At 34.5% G+C, this 17288-nt stretch overlaps 1 protein-coding gene across 1 annotated transcript in view; it reads left to right on the top strand.

The window, feature by feature from the left end:
- Positions 1-595: 595 nt before the first annotated feature.
- LOC145686419 (soluble guanylate cyclase 89Db-like) overlaps positions 596-17288 on the top strand; it is a 367562-nt gene continuing 350869 nt past the window's right edge. Inside the window, exon 1 of the mRNA XM_081759712.1 lies at positions 596-977. Coding sequence (XP_081615838.1) covers positions 936-977 — 42 coding nt within the window. The 5' untranslated portion in view covers positions 596-935. The remainder of the gene's footprint in view (positions 978-17288) is intronic.

Below are 17288 nucleotides of genomic sequence, written 5' to 3'. Positions count from 1 at the left end.
TTATTAGTGGTGGTGATAGTAGTAGCCGTAGTAAATGAAACGAAATGAGATTTCTAGTTGTATGTCTTGCACTTGTGACCTTTATGCTAAAGGGACCGGTTAGTTGTGAGTGAGCAATTATGAAAAAGATTGTGAAATGAGAAAGTGGGAAGAACGAGAGAACCCTAAGAAAAGTAACAAGCATGGTATTGTCCACCACAAAATCATGAACTTGGATCGAAAGAGGGACCCGTCACACCAGAAGTAATATCTGGACCACTGAGCCATCATAGTCTCTAGTAGTAATAGTAGTAGTAACAATTGTTGTTATTGTAATACTTTGAAAGAACACTTGCAATTTATTTCGCCATTCTACCATTATAATAGGCGATGGATCTTTTCTTTGAACAGAGAAAGATCTTGATTTAAAAGTTGTTAACAGTTGATGAAGAGAACAAATTGGCTGAAAATTCTTTTCCTATTTCTGCCTTTGTTATTCTCTCATTCCTTGCCCAATCAATCTGTTGCGTAAACTTTAAGAGTTGGTGACACGGAGTATGCGCGAGACACAGTTCGCAAGAGACATAGGGACCACAGCGACAGAACAAAATAAAAAGGACAGTGGATAGCATCGAGTGGGCTGTCTTCAGTCAAGCGTCGCTGAAATAGACACTCGAAGGTCCTGTGTTGGTTGCCATAGCTACAGCATCTGGACAAGTGACTGTCTCATAGCGCATATACAGCGTTTAATTTGCGAAGCAATATTGGTGGAAATTGAATCGTCATAAATATATGTGAACGGAAAGAAATCCTAATGTTGTTACTTGAAAATATTTTGTTGTATCAATCAATGTATAAGACGACAAATTTAAACGTGTGGACAATCTTTTTCTGAACACTTTGTGCAAATTTCCATTGTGAGATTGGAGTATTTTTTCACTTAATAAAGATTCAAGATGTATGGAATGCTTCTAGAAAGTGTTCAGTACTTTGTACAGGTAGGTGAAACTATTTTTTTCTAGTAGATTTCAGTAGTCAAATTTCAGACATTTGAAGCTTTTTTTTTTTTTTTTTTTCGCGTACTGTCAGTGAAGTATTGAGGCATTTTTACCCGAAGGAAATTTATTTATTTATTTACCAGCATAATTCCAGATACAACTGAACGCCAGTTTACACTGAAATATCTAACAAATCTAAAAGATATTGATATAATGCTATAATAATAATAATAATAATAATAATAATAATAATAATAATAATAATAATAATAATAATAATAATAATAATAATAATAATAATAAGAAGAAGAAGAAGAAGAAGAAGAAGAAGAAGAAGAAGAAACGTTGACAATAGCCAATAAGAATTTATCCACTAAAATAAAATATACTAGTGCAGAGTCATATGCAACTTCAGAATAAATAAATCTATGGATGTATGTGACATTTCGTTGTGTTGTTTAGGAAGCCTGTAGAATGGAGAACGTTGAACTATTGAAAGTCTAGGTCGAACTATATGAAAAAGATATGTGTTAAGTGTTTGTTTGAATGGAACTCTAAATACAATTCTGAAAGTAGCGTTTCGGACTTGAGTTAGCCATATGTGAGTTTATACAGATATTTGAGATCACTGATTTTATGACGAGTGTCAGGTAGTAGAATATGTAGTGTTCGTTACAGTTCGTGTTCTGTCATCGCACGTTTGCGAGGTACTCTGAAACGCGCTATTGCAAGAAAGAAGTATAGAACTGAGTTTATCCGGAATAGGTTTGTAAGAGCTACCATTGTCCAGATAGGTGAACAATATAACTTTTAAGGAGAAATTATTGCATTGTAGAATGTTGCTAAGAAAGAGAGGTTCCATATTTCTGTTAATCTGTACAGAAGTTTTACAATGCGCATCAATTATTTAGTTACACTAAGTAAATAGAAATACTTCGAGAGGAAGAAAAGGAAAAGTGTACTTTTCTCCCCATAGATATTCTTGGTATGACACACTTAAAAAATTAGGGTGAATCTGTTTCTTCCGGAATAATTCATCCCCAATCTTTCCCTGAGTAGATCACACTACAATGGCGTTTCTATCGTGGTTGTTTAGTCATTTCGGATTTTGGTACCGTTTTGCAGCATCAACTTTAAATGCGCTCTACAGGTTAGCTGGAATCTCTGTAAGTACAGCTCTCCCCCAGAAATCGAACCTTGTATTTCTTGCATCAAAACCGACGATGATCATCATTTAGACAAGAAGGGCATGATTAATCATGATGGTTGAAAAAATCTCTTTTATACAAGATTCTCAAATTGATATGTTTAAATTTACGAAGTAAGGTTCTATCTCTTCAGTGTTCTAAGTTATGAGGTACCGTATATGATCTAGACATATAACCTGCATTTTAATATGTTGCTAGCTTTAACAGTAGCCATAGAATTTTATTTCCGTGTGATCAAAATCGTATACAGAGTGTAAGATAATACATCGACATATTGGAGAATGTGACAGTATACATAAAATTATGCAAAAAGAAAAAAAGTGTGTAATAAACATGGCTTAAAAGTGATATCCTTTCCACATGAGAGGCGTTGGACAACTTTGGAAGGCAAAGATATCGCTGTTGAGTCAAAAGATAACACACAATGTCGCATCTGACAAATGCAATGACGTACAGATAGGAATGCGTAACGAGGATTCCCACAGATGGGGAATACGTGTGTGAATTCTCCATATGTATTTAGGGATCTCCGTATCGCGGTGACCATTCCGTTCCCATCTGTACAACATTCTATTTATTGGTTGCAACTGTAATCTTTTGACACGATAGCGATATATTTCCGTGTTCATGAAAGATATCCGGCTTTATTTCAAGGTGTTTATCGGTTTTCTGTCGCTCCTCACGTGAAATCCGACGCTGCATGAGTTTTCTCGGGGTTCTCCTGTTTCCTACCCGTACCACTTTCTTCATCATCATCTTCCGTCTCACTTAGTCTTTGGTGCATAACCCGTTGGACGTTAAACAACAACAACAAAGAACTTTGGAATCAAAGGACAGAGCGTCGTTTGCTAGTCGCATGCACAGTCTTGAAGCTACAGTTGTTGGAGGTAAGAACTATTTGAAATCAAGCATATGGGAGTTTTTAGTTATATTCATTTTTTTTTTAATGTGATGTGACTACCGTATAATGCTTTGGTCAACTTGCAACATATAAAGAAATTCGGATCGGTGATTTGTAAAACAGACTCTAAAATTTGGTCAAACCAGAGAAGGTAAGCAGTACCCGCAACTAGAGAGGGACAGCCGGATAATTTCTCGGAGAACTACGGCAATAAAGTACCCCATTAGCAGGCTCAATTTTAAATATATTGTATTTTTTAGCAAAGTTGGATAGTGTTGCTAAAGAGATGAACAAATTAATGCTGAGAACGTACTCGTTGCTGTACGGTTAGTGTACGCACCTTGGGCACGGGAGACCCGGATTCGATTGTTGGTAGGAGCTCACGTGGCTTGGATATGACACTAAGCTGTAGGTCCACATGCCATATAACCTCAGTGCTGACTGGAATGCTAAAGCCCAAATCATCCAACCACCTAAATTAATGTTGAAATTACTCATTATCTAATGCAGTGTAATTTTCACATCCTAATCTGACCAAAAGTAGTATAAATACGTGATCATTCTTGAAATTAGGTTATAATTTCTGCAGTACAACATTTTTAGTTCATGTGATTTGACAACTTTGTCAAACGTGTACTACAGTCGGCGCGCTTTCTGTTGTATTCTATTAATATAGTTGGTTCTGTTAGTAACGATAGCGGTTTTCCGTTGGCTCTGGGATCTTTGTAATCGCATCAATCTGGTTTGACAGGAAGCTAAATAGTTACTAATACACACATATCTTTAATCGGTGTCATACGTTGTTTGCTATATACATAGATTGGTAGGTTTTCCAGCAAAATTTCTACAGAAAAATAAAATAGAAAAAAAAAATCGTTTAAAGGTATCAATAGTAAGTTGAATGCAACATTTACAAATTTCTTTTCATCTTCAAGTCTAGTCCAATTTATAAAGATGTTGTACTTAGAATTCAGTTGCTAACGGACGCTATTCAAAAAAGTTATTTTATATATTTTATTTTATTTTATTTTATTTTTTAGTTTAACGTCCCTTAGATTATGCACTTTAGGCCAAAGGAAATGATTATTAATGAAAGTGAATGATCATAAAATTAAATTTTTGTGGTCTCCCACTGGGAATCGAATTCGGAATCACAGGTGCACGTGCTAGCCAGTAGACCAACTGCGAGAACACAAAGAAAATGTATTGGTTTCTGTGCATAATGTTTAGGCAAACAATAGGTCTACGCAATGATGCATTGAAGGCAATTACGAAATTTTCTCAGAAAATCTCAAAAACATTTAACTGTCTACTAGTAAATAAACTTTCCAGGAGTAACAGATTTTCTATTGTCACGCAGTGGGACGTAAATAAGATTATGCTGTTAGTACTTCCATTCCTTATTCCATATAATTCAAACGAAAGTCAATGTTTATTTTATTTTATTTTATTTATTTTTCAATAGACAGCTAAAGTGAATATGTCGGTTGAGTTCGGGACTAACAGTGGCTTTTCATATCTCATATACAATCTATAATATGGTTCATTTCCGTTTTGCCTACGGACCTTCCAGCAAGATATATCGTTATCTCAATCTCATCTTAGATGTAGGCCAAATGGGTATTCTCGTTTGGCCTATTCCGTTTTGCCTACACTCACTAGACGAGGGTTATTTAGTGTCTGAGGGATTTTTTTTTTTTTTTACAAAGATTTATGAATAAGTTTATTTTTCAACGTCAGTAACAGCTCTGACGTGATTGACTGATTCTAGCCAAGTACGTACCGTGCCACTAAAGATATACCACATTGACTTGATCCCTAGTCTTCCGTTGCAAGCGCTGCTATCAGCTGAAGGAATTCCACTCGCTTTCTCTCGATTAGCAACAGCTGAACCCTTATTGGCACAACGCATGGGTGTGAGCTTTAGTTCGCATTTTTGCCACGGCTCAAGACATTTTGGCAGCACAATAGTAGTTCCAAAGGTCACCATTCACCATTTCAAAGCCGATATACGTTCTATATATATATATATATATATATATATATATATATATATATATATATATATATATATATATATATATATATATATATATATATATATATATATATATATATATATATATATATATATATATATATATATATATATATATATATATATATATATATATATATATATATATTTAATGAGCTCACAGAACAATTTTAAAAGGCGACTGACTAGCTATTCAAGATCAGTTTCTCGAACTTTACAAGGCTGATCGGTACTCCCGTGATTCTGAGAGATGAACCATTATACCCTCTAACTGCCCTCTTAGAAAAAATTCTTAATGTAATTTTTCAGCCTTAGTGGTGGGTGGAAATAACTTTGTAGTTTTTTGACCTGAGTGCAGAAATACTTGTAATATTGCAAGTAGAGTAAAATTGAGGCCCGGAGAGAAGGTACAGGATAGCATGAATGCTGGATATTTTTTAAATTCAATTTTGAATGCTTGATTCATGTCCAGAGTGGTGGACGAGTATCGAACCAAAGGTAGCAAAGATGTAGTAAACGGAGTCAGTTCTCTTCCTCGTTCTTCCTGTTTGAGTAAATAGAGTACGAGTTTCTCTGAATGAAGAGATATAGATGTTTTGCTTTGATAGTATTTAAAAGGCGGCTCTGGAGTAAAGGGAGGGATACCTCGAATGGGAGCTAATTACCTTCCAAATCTGAATTTCTTTAAACTTATTTTAGATAAATTATTAATTTTTATACCAAATTTCTCATAATGAAGGAAGCAGTTTTATAGGGTTGATGAGCGGGATAAATCTTCAGTCAAGGTAATAATGTTTAAAGTGAATATGGTGATAGTAGACAAAGACAGGGCTTGAATGTTGCAAAGATATTATGGGGCCTAACGCACTAAATTTACCTTAATCGTATCCTTAAAAAATAAGTTAAAAAATAAAGTTAAGAAATTTTTTAAGCATAGAAACTTAGAAACACTGTAGAGAAGCCAAACTTACTACAACATTTATTAATTAGTATGAGAATTTTAGATAATAAAAGGATTACTATGCAGCGTTAATTCTGGAATTTTCTTTTATGTAAAATCCAAGTTAATTGGTTTAATTTGTTATTCCCTAGACTGGTTAATTTCTATAGATGTAACTAGATTGAAAATGGAATGACTGCATTTAGTCAGTATATTAATATTTTGATTTTGAAAACGCAAAAAGCTGGCCAAAATATGATAACTATATTTAAATTGAATGAAATTTAGTATTAAGGGGTTATTGAGGTTGCTGATTACTATTCTGCAACTAAAGTTAAAAAACAAAATGGCGGAATAAAATTTGCAAAAGTCGAAAAAAGTGGCGATAAAAGGGTTGTTGAGGTTGCTGATTACGATTCTGCAACTAAAGTTGAAAAAAAGCAAAATGGTGGATCCAAAATGGCGGAATAAAAAGAATGTCAACATACTTCGTAATTTTCACAATGTATCTTTAACAACATTCACTGTTTTCACATATTTTGATGAACAATTACTTGTTACTTACGTTCATATTTATTAGAAATGTATTATTATTTAAATGACACAAATTATTGGTATTTGATTCGGTTATGATAACTGCAACGGCTTGTCACTGTAACATTAAATGAACAATAATTAACATCAACACGCTTCGTAATTGGCACGTTTTGACAGCTACATTTTTGTCGATAGCATTAATTAATATTCAGACTACCATTCTACAAAATATGAACGTGGTGCACGAGGGTGCACATAATGTTTTCAACGCTTTAAGTTAATAAAATATATAAACAATGTGAAAATTTTGCCTGACTTGCGATTCAAATTATAAATTATTACATCATTATTATTAATTTTTCACTTCACACACTTATTCTACTTAACAGTACGATATAGGAAAACTTTACAGATTTAAAAACTATGAACGCGTTTGAAAGTTACAACCGTTTCAACGGACGCGTCACAATTCTTCTATTGTTCTCTACGCATTTACCTGCTGAAGGGTCTACTTAAGAGTGGCTCAGGTAGTCGGAATAAAGTAAAAACTCTATTCTATTTATGGATTTGGGCCCTTCTAACATCACTCTAGCCAACTACATAAAAAAAATTCCTATATTACTAACTTTCGTTTTTTTTTTTTTTTTTTTTTTTTTTTTTTACTTTTGGCCAGCTTTTTGCGTTTTCGCCCCACTGTGTGGTTGTTGGAAAAATGTGAAGGTCGATTCATCGGACCACATTACGTGTTTCCACTGCTCATGAGTCCACGCCTTGTGGTCCTTGCACCACTGGATACGCCTCTTCGCATTTAATGCTGTGACAATTGGTTTGGCGATAGCGGCCCTGCCATGAATTTTCATTTTATGAAGTTTCCGTCGCACTGTTTTCGATGAAACCGGGTTCTGTAGGCCGGAATTGAGTTCAGACGTACTTTTCATTGCAGTGGTCTTCTTTTTAGCTGCTACAATCCGTTTTAATGCCCCCCGGTCCCTATCTGACAGGATTGTCTTTCGACCACTGTTGTGCTTTGCAGACGTCGTTTGCCCATGAATTGTGTACAGTGCCTTTCGACAGGACATGAATTGTGTACAGGACATTTTACACAGTGCCTTTCGATACCCCCACAATGTTCACCACTGTTGCTACTGAAGCTCCAACCAAACGGGCACCAACGATCATGCTTCTTTGGAAATCTGTTAGGTCGCCCATTTTACCACACTACTTTCACACCACGACACTCACAGGTAAACTGGTTACTGCTGACGGAAGAGGAAGGTCCACATGACACATTGAAAACAAAAAGCGATCGGCAACCACAACACGTGTTGTACAGTGGAGGGCCAAACTTACGTGTCCTGTATGAAGTGTTTTTAGATTTTTTTTTGTCTATCCCCTTGTCGATTTTGTTCTGCTTTGTTACCTCCACTCCTAAGTATTTACCTTTGCACTTTTTCTAGATAGGAATTGGGTTTTAACTCTAATAGTTTTCGAAATCGCGAGTCGCCTCTGCATGCATGAGCGGAGTTAGGAATTGTCTCTTGGGAAGGCAGACCTTTTGTCTGCTGGGGAGCACGGTAAATACAAATGAGAATTGAAGGATCTTATAGGTGGCATTTTTATTTTTAGTCAAAAAGTTGGGGGGCAATGCTCCCCATATCTCCGCCTATGTCAGCATGAATGTTTCTTGTGCATGCAGAAAGAAAGAAAAATAAAAGAGATACGAGATACTTCACTTGTTCATAGTTTACAATGCAAAATAGCTATACCACCAAAAATTTTCTTGTGTTGTATCACTCAAAAATATACTTTGTCCATTGCTTCTATGTCATGAAGACACGCACTGTATATCATCTGTACAGATAGGTTTCTCTGTGTTAGATTTGCAAGATAGTTTCTCATGAAATATATTACTCGATGTACAGGGATCACCTGCTGTGACGATACTGTTATGCAGTTGTGTCTACTTACACAATTTCGTTTCTAGGTTGTTATTCAACAAACAAATGATTTAAAACAGTAACATATCTTGTAACTGGCAAGCAACGGAACTTGGCCGTTTTCAAATACAAGATTTTGCTGGATAATGCGGACAATTCTTCTAGATAGGTCTCTGTTATTAATCAATTAATTTAGTCTCTTTAATCCAGTGTTTTACCATATCTAACCTTAAATTGTTGCATGTCACATAATGGAACATTTTGAAGTAAAGCTAATGTTTTAAGGTGATCACCGAAACTCCCTTATATGCTTATCTTATATGTCCGCTTGTCCGTCCGCCCTAGAGACAAAAAATCTCAAGAATTATTTGATCGAGTAACGTACATTTTGGCCACGATGTAGGGGGCTAAAAGTAGGAATCGAGGTCGTTGACGGAGGGGATCCACCCACTTAATCCGAAGATACAAATATATGGTTCCATCATCTAGTACTTGTGAGTTCTAGGTTCAGTCCGAGGCTCACTGTCTTGATTGGTTTTCAAATTGGTATTACAGTTATTGCCAGCAAATGTGAGTTATATAATCCATCATATTCCTAGTGTCATTTTAGGCGCCTAACTGTCTTTCCAAGTACCTGGGAGTTATAAATATTGATATATGTGTGTTTTTCTGGTTGCTTAAATTCAATCTATAGCAGGCAAGAAAATAGTACCATAAATCAAGAAAGAAATAGTTAACAATTTATGTTTTCGTATAGAAGCTTGCTTACATCTCATTTTCAGTCCGGGAAACATTTTATTATGATCTTCACAGAGTTCAATTTTCAAAATTAAAGCCATAAACGGATAATTTTGAGTAGAATATTAATTTTATATCGCTATTCATAATTTTTTCTTTGTGTGCTGTTGTATCGTGTCACAATTTTTGGAATAAGAAACTTGTGAATAACAATTTAAACGTTCTCTCCTTCGGATTTTAGCGCCCTTAACAAATGTTATATATAGTTATAATGAAACTTTAGTCTATTCATGAATTTTAAATAATAATTTTGTTCTACGAAATTTACTACATTTTTTGAATAGTTATTGTTAATGCTAATAAATTCTTTACTAAATATTTTTTTTTAATCGTTGAACATTATTTTAATAGCTCTATAAACAATTCGATGGAAGTAGAAAATCCAAACCGTCCACCGATTTGCACTTTTTCTTTCATAATGACTTCCTTTGATTATTTATTTATTTATTTATTTAGTTATTTATCTATTTATTTTTAGAATTTTCTCTTCAGAATGCAGTAATTAAGTCTTTTGTGTTATAATGGAGGAAGCAAGCTGGAACGTTCTGTTATCTCTTCACTGAAATTAAAATGTTTTAAAAAGTCAAAATTTCCCAGACAAAAGGTCGTAGAGCAAACTTTTTTTTTTTTTTTTTTTTTTTTTTTATCCCGAGCCCTTGTGTCTCTAGTACAAAGAGAGGGCTTTGTAGTATGTAGTCAGACACAGATTGAAGCATTCACTTTGATCACGACAAGTATAAGCAGGAAGTAAAGGACATAGCTTATTAATACAGATTGAAGCAAATGCTCATACGTTCGACCTTTTGCTTCAAAGCACATACTTTTACTTTACTTCATGTTTCAGCTTTGAAGCATTTGGTTCTGTTTTATTCATTCACACAGTCCACTATATTTGACTTCCAAATCAGAATTAGACAATTGTAAGCATTAAAATGACTGTCTATAACTTGGGAAGCAAACCCCAACACAGCCTAATTTCAGATGCTTACATACTAGGTCAAGGCATGCAACAATGCCAAATTTTATCCAGATCGGTAGTTCAATGTAATAAACATAAAGTCGTCTTAAAAGTATTCCGCGTGATATGGTGTTACTGTACCAAATTTCCGGATATATAAGCTGCAACATGTCAGGCCTAACATCATTTAACAACTACAGTTGAAACTACAAGGTGTGGGAAATCTTTTTAGAATACTTATAGTCAGGTGAAAGGTATTATGCCGTGAACATGAGTGAACTTTCCCCAAAACTGTGCTATATTTTGCAATTTTACTTCAAGAAAGGTGTTAATGTTGCACAAACTCGTGAAATGTAATCTGTTCATCGACATGAAACGTTATCAAAAGCAATAGCAAAAAGGTGGACCATTCACTTTCGTTCTGAAAATTTTGGCCTCCAAGATGGTTCTCGCAGTTGTCGACCAGTCACAGAAAAAGTGGATAATATTCCCGCGAAAGTCGAGTAAGACCAGCATTTAAGCAGCCATGAAATTACCAATCACCCAGACATCTATTAACAAACATTGTTAAACCCTTTGGAGAAAGATGGCTACAAAAATAAGCTCATCGGTTTGGTACTACATGATATGACTCCAAAGTATTTACTCGATCCAACTGCTATATACGTATCTCTACTGAAATGTAACTAACTCGAATCATTTGTGAAGGAGTTGATCATAAGTGATGAAAAGTGGATAACTATGGCAACAACGTACAAAAGAAATCGTAATTGAAAAAAAAGAGAAGCTTCACGGTTTGCGACAAGCTCACAACGACATCCAGGAAGGTTATCTATCCATCGTATATCACGAACTAATATTGCCGGACAGAATATTAGACTCAGAGACATACTGTCGACAATTACCACGAGTGTACCCAGTAATTGAAAAGAAACGGCAAGAACTGGCTAACAGAAAGATTGTCATATACCATGCTGACAGCGCCCGACTACATACATTTTTAACCTCTCAGAATTTGTGGAAACTTAGCTGGCAGGTTTTAGTGCACCATATAGCCCGGACTGGTATCGTCAAACTAACGTTTATCACGGTCTTTGAAGAATTTCCTGACCTATGTTAAGTTTTCAAAAGAATCCTGTAAAAATCACGTAATACGATTTTTCCCCAGAAATCACAAACGTTGTATTGCGACGGGACTACGATACTGCCAGAAAAATGAGAGAAAGTAATCGAACAAAATAATATATATGCGATTTCATAATGTTATTTTCCAATCACAATAAACATATTCTTAATTTTCATTTCAAAGAGTCAATACTTTATAGACAATTTGAAATATTAACGAGAACGAAGGCCTTATTCCGTATCAGGATAAGCAAAAAAATTGCTAAATGTAATGAAACGCAAACTATGCAAAAATCAATTATAACTACTATGTCGTTTATCGCAGAGGAAAAGGAAAATTTTGCGTTACGTTGACGAAAAATGCTACGGAATGTGGCTAAAAATCGGAGAGGTGAGTTGACTGCAGTCCACATAGGTTTCTCAATTTGTGACTAGAAATTCAGTTACTCAGGATGTCATTCCGCATCAGCCTTCGGAAGAAATGCAGAGTGCATTAACATAAAAAAAAAAAAAAAAAAAAAAAGAATTATAACTGCCATGCCTATTATCGCAAACTAGAACGCGGATTTTGCATTACATCGACGCAAATCATAGCTGAATGGATTCCAGTATGGCAGAATTATTGATGGCTTCGTAGTAGTGCAATAGCAGATGCGCATCCAGAAATTCTTGTTGGGAGGGGTCCAATATTACAAGCCACTACGTCTATGTAGTATTAAACAGGTGTTATTCTGCACCCGAAAGGACGATAAGTAATTTTAGAATACTTCCAAATACATTTTCAGAAAAAAATATAGAACTAAATTGTTTTTATAAGAGAAAGAGTACAGTTGAAGTGTAAGATCAAATTTTCATTCACCATCAAAAATCTCCCTATTAAACAAGTATAGCTTTACTGAAAAAAAAAAAATGTACAAATGTATGTTTGGGGAGGGGGGGGAGGATTCGGTGGACGCCCCCTTTAGGTGCGCCCCTGTGCAATAGTCACAACTATTGTTCGCTCCTTGTTTCCATCAGGTAATTCCCGAACAGAGCAATGAATTAATTAACACATCCCTGCTTACAAGTTAAAATGATCATTACATCGACAGGCAATACGCGTAGGAGAAACAATAGAAAATTAATAAAATTACTTGCGTCATTGGCAAAGTGCGTGAGAATGTGAGTTGGACGTAAAGACAATAGAAACAAACCAATACAAGCGCAGCAAACAGTTTGCGAAATTTGAACATATGTGTAAAGTGTTCAACTAAGTGCCGTAAAATATTCAGGTGCAATTATGTTCCTCTATTAACCTAGGAAAGGGAGTTTCGACTTCAGGTTTAGACATATAATCTAAAACTTATCCTAATATTCGTCAAACACAGTAGACATATACGCAGGAAAAAGAAATCTATCCGCATGTACTCATCTAAAAGTCAGAGTTGATTTTTTCTAACTTCTCTTATTTTCCTTTGTTAGCTCTCAGAAGTGTTTACTTTCCCTTCAGTGCAAAAAATTGTCCTACCGTTACAACTGATACAGCAGACAGCAAAAATGAATAACTCATTCTTACATTATCTGCTGTCAATCACTACGAATCTTATGAACGAAGACTAGTAACTAAGAATGTACTAGGCCGAGCATATCTTCAGAGGCGAGTGCTACGTACGATGAGATATTAGAATTAACTGGACAGACAACTGACACTCAGCCACTACTGTGAATATACTAACATTTACGTATTATTTTCTGCATCTTTTATTACAATGTTACAAGTGAAATACGCATACTCGTAAATATATATATATATATATATATATATATATATATATATATATATATATATATATATATATATATATTTCATTAGATTTTTAATTTTTCTTGTCCAAGACAATAAACAGATCAAGGTCTACCACTATGCCAAATTTGATCATGATCAATGAATAATAAAAAAAAATGACACACTTTATTAGAAACAAAGTAATAATCTTATATGGAATTTGATTTAATCTCCTTCAAAGTACTGTCCATGGAAAATGAAATGAAATCTTTGAGTTTTACGTCCCACGATTATGTCGGTAAGGCTAAAGGAGACGGTGATGATGAGTAATGAATGAAATGGTGGAATGAAGAAAGTGGGAGTAAACGGGAGAACCCCCACGCACACGGTGTTTGTCCACCACAAAGTTTACTTGGCGGAGGCTGGGATCGAACCCGGGACTCCAAGCACCAAAGGTGAACGCTCTACCACTGAGCCACTGCGGCCCCTAGTACTGTCCTTGGCTAACAATGCACTTAATCCCAACGTTGAATTCATGATTGGAAGTATTTCTGGAAGGACGTTCAGCTGCTCTGTCTGGAATAGTGTCAAAACGTTTTCTTCAAGCATAGTTTCAATTTTTGGGAAGAGCCAGAAGTAGCATGGTGCTAAATCTGATGAGTAATTCGGATGTGGACAGACAGGAAAAGTTTTACCGGCAAAAAACTCGTGAATCAAAAGCGATATGTGACATGATGCGTTGTCGTCATGAAGAAGGAAGAAAGTCATCGGCACATTTTTTGGTCTCTTTCTTCGTACATCATTTTGCAAGCGTTTCAGTACGCCCTTGCAAAATTCGGCGGTTACAGTTGTTACCTTTGGAACGAACTTTGATCGTAATATGTCCTCACTGTTGAAAAACACAGTGAGCATAAGTTTGATATTCAACTTTGACTGACGTTCCTTTTTAGGGCGAGGAGATTCACTGGTTTTCCATTGGAAACTCTGAATTTTCGTCTTAGGGTCATACCCATAGATCCAACCTTCATCTGCAGTTGCAATTTTGGACATGAAGTCTGGATCTGAATAAAGACGATCCTTCAACTCCGTGCAAACTGATACATTATTCTCCTTCTGTTCATCACTCAAAAGTTTGAGAACAAATTTTGCACTTATTCGTCTCATTTGCAAAGTAAAAATGCTTTGCACTGACCCATACGAGATGTCGCAGACTATTTTTAGCAACTAAAGTTGTCTTCTGAGTACCACCAAATGAATAGCGCAATAGTACATTTAAATATGCTTCTTGACTTCTTTGCAAAAATTCGCCCACACGCATAATTGTTAATTGTTCCCAATTTAAAATGTATTGTCAACTGTATATAGAACAATATTAATAAGTAAATAGAAAAAGTAAAATAGTCATGCTAGAAATAACGTTATGGGTGGCTAGTTAGTGATGAAATGGGTAACTGGTGATAATAAAGTGGGAGGAAACGAAAATATTGCCAGGTAAACAAGGAAGCTTTAATTATTTTTAGGATAAATGGATCATTTTTTTCTAAGCAGCGGGGTTGATTGTTATATATACCCAATATTGCAACAAAATCTAATAATCGAATAATGGATTTGAAAGTTACTATCGAAAATGTTTCGTTATCAGATAATGCATATTAGAAATCTCTTCCAAGTTATGGTTTAATATGTTCCCGTTACACTATTACCATTGATTAACTTCAATCCCAAATAAAGAGGAAAGTTTTAAAGAAAATATACGGCATATTGTATAACAAAATCATATTTTTTATGGAAGTTATTGTGGAAAATTGTTTTGTGATCACGAATATGTAAAAAACTAATGCTGTTTGAAGTTCGAATAATTCATTATTTAATTATTTGAATAATGGATTCTTCGCATATTCGTTATTTGAATATTTGAATAAAATTCGTTATTCGAATATTTGAACAAAATTCGTTATTTGAATATTCGAACAAAATTCTTTATTCGAATCTTCGAACAAAATTCTTTGTTCGAATATTCGAACAAAATTCGTTATTTGAATATTCGAGCAAAAGTCGTTATTTGAATATTCGAACAAAATTCGTTATTCGAATAATTATTTGAACAAATATTGGATAATTAATTATTTAAAAATGTTCGAATATCGCATAATTGTTCCAATATTGAAAAACATTTAGATATTTAAATAACAGAAGAAAAATATTCGAATAACGGATAAATTTATCAACTAACTATTGGAATAATTTTAACAGCACTATTACACACTTTTAAGTGGGTTGGATTTATCTTTTTTCTTTTTTAACCTCTTATTCTCCAAGCTGGCGTTTCTCAACCTCTGTGTCGCGAATACATGTCAGATGTAGCGCGAGATTTTTTGTCTTCTAAGATCTTCCGCAAAGAAATTATCTTTAGAAGAAAATAAAAAAAAAATATCGGCAATCGACTTGATTTCACACTTGTCTTCCAAGTTTAAAGCTGGAAAGTTGGCTTCTAAAGCTGTTCATTTTTCTTTGTAAAGGAACACTGGACATGAGAGTGTGTCTGTCTAGAGTTCTTGAGTTGGATTTTGAGTTTATTGTCGAAGCTATATGAGACGTGGACCTATTGATTAACGTGGAATTCGAACCACATGAGCTCCCGCCGGGATTCAAACCCGGGTCTGTCATATCGTAAGTTCATCCACACATAAATATGCTTTGCAAAAATCACCAGGAACAAATATCTTACTAGTTTTAAGTTTGATGTCTTCTTATATTTCTGATGGTAATATTTTTTTCTTATATTCCTGCTTAAGGGTTATAATTTTCTTTTATGTTAATATTTGTTTCTATTCAACAGCCTTATGTAATTTGATTCTGAGATTTGTATCTCATGTGTGTATTTTTATGTTTCCTTTTTCGCATATTGGGGGGAAAAAATCACACGCGGAGGTGTAGCAAAAGTTTGAAAAGTAGCTACTTTGGTGTGCACAAAAGGAAAAAAAAAAAGTTGAGAAACGCTGCTGCAAGCAATAGATTTCTTTCCTGAACTTCAAAGAAAGCACACCAATATTTAATATCATCCAAATTGATTTTAGTATAGGCATACTGACAGTTTGACAGACATTCAAAGTTACGTTGAGACGAACGATAGAAAACTTCTCATAATATCTTCAATTAATAACGAAACATATTTAAAAAAAATCATGTGTTCTTAAAATGAAAACTGAAGTAAGAAGTTGATTTAAGAATACATTGAGTTAGCAACCTGGAGCATTTTGTGCACAGATGCTATCATCCATAATTGATTTCCTGATGAAAACGTTTTTGACGTTTATGAGTAGTTGAGATTTATATGACGAGATGGAACATTGATAGAACTTCCTCAACTATACGTACATTGAGGAACAACTTGTTTCGTTTTCTTTGTTGACCTAATAAGGATTCTAGAACGTCAGAACATATTCAGTTTATTTTATTTGCAACTTTTCCTGCGCAGACGTTAGTATATATATATATGACGTATACTTCACTACGCTTAAATGGTGGTGCTTTGCAAAATTTGATTATACGGTAAAATATATCTAAAGGAAGACTTAATTTATTACAGAAAGAGTACGTTTTCCGATTACAGAAATGCTATCTTTCATTGATTTAATCTCAGATTAACAGAATGGTGGTTCAATGTTAGTGCTGCCCATGAGATGAGAGGAGAAATAAGGTTTTCTTGTCTCTTCAAGTAAATTTTGTAGAAGTTTCGTCTCGATTATTGAAGAATTCTTTCTCGTTTCGTCTCGTCTTGAAAATTTTCTCGTCTCCTTTTGTTAATTTATATACAAAATTTATGCCGATTTTCTTCTTTTAATTTTATCGAAAAGTTATCACAACTCTTGACTCTTCCACGTCACGAGAGGTTCTCGAAAGCTGTAATATAAAATAATATTTAAATCATATTCATTATTGGAGTTAAAGTGTGTAATGACTTAAATATCTTTTATATGTTGATAAATGATCTTCATTGTATTCGTACAACCACTTCGAGATGTAAGACTAGTATTGCCCACGTGACTGAAGAAATTCAACCACGTCTCGTCTCGAAAAAAAAAAAAAAAAAAAAAAGAGGCC

This window comes from Thermobia domestica, chromosome 5 (genome assembly GCF_964235325.1).
Source record: "Thermobia domestica chromosome 5, izTheDome1.hap1.1, whole genome shotgun sequence".
In the NCBI taxonomy this organism is placed as follows: Eukaryota; Metazoa; Arthropoda; class Insecta; order Zygentoma; family Lepismatidae; genus Thermobia; species Thermobia domestica.
The sequence above is the reverse complement of the archived record's forward strand: the minus strand, read 5'-3'. Positions and strand labels throughout refer to the sequence as shown.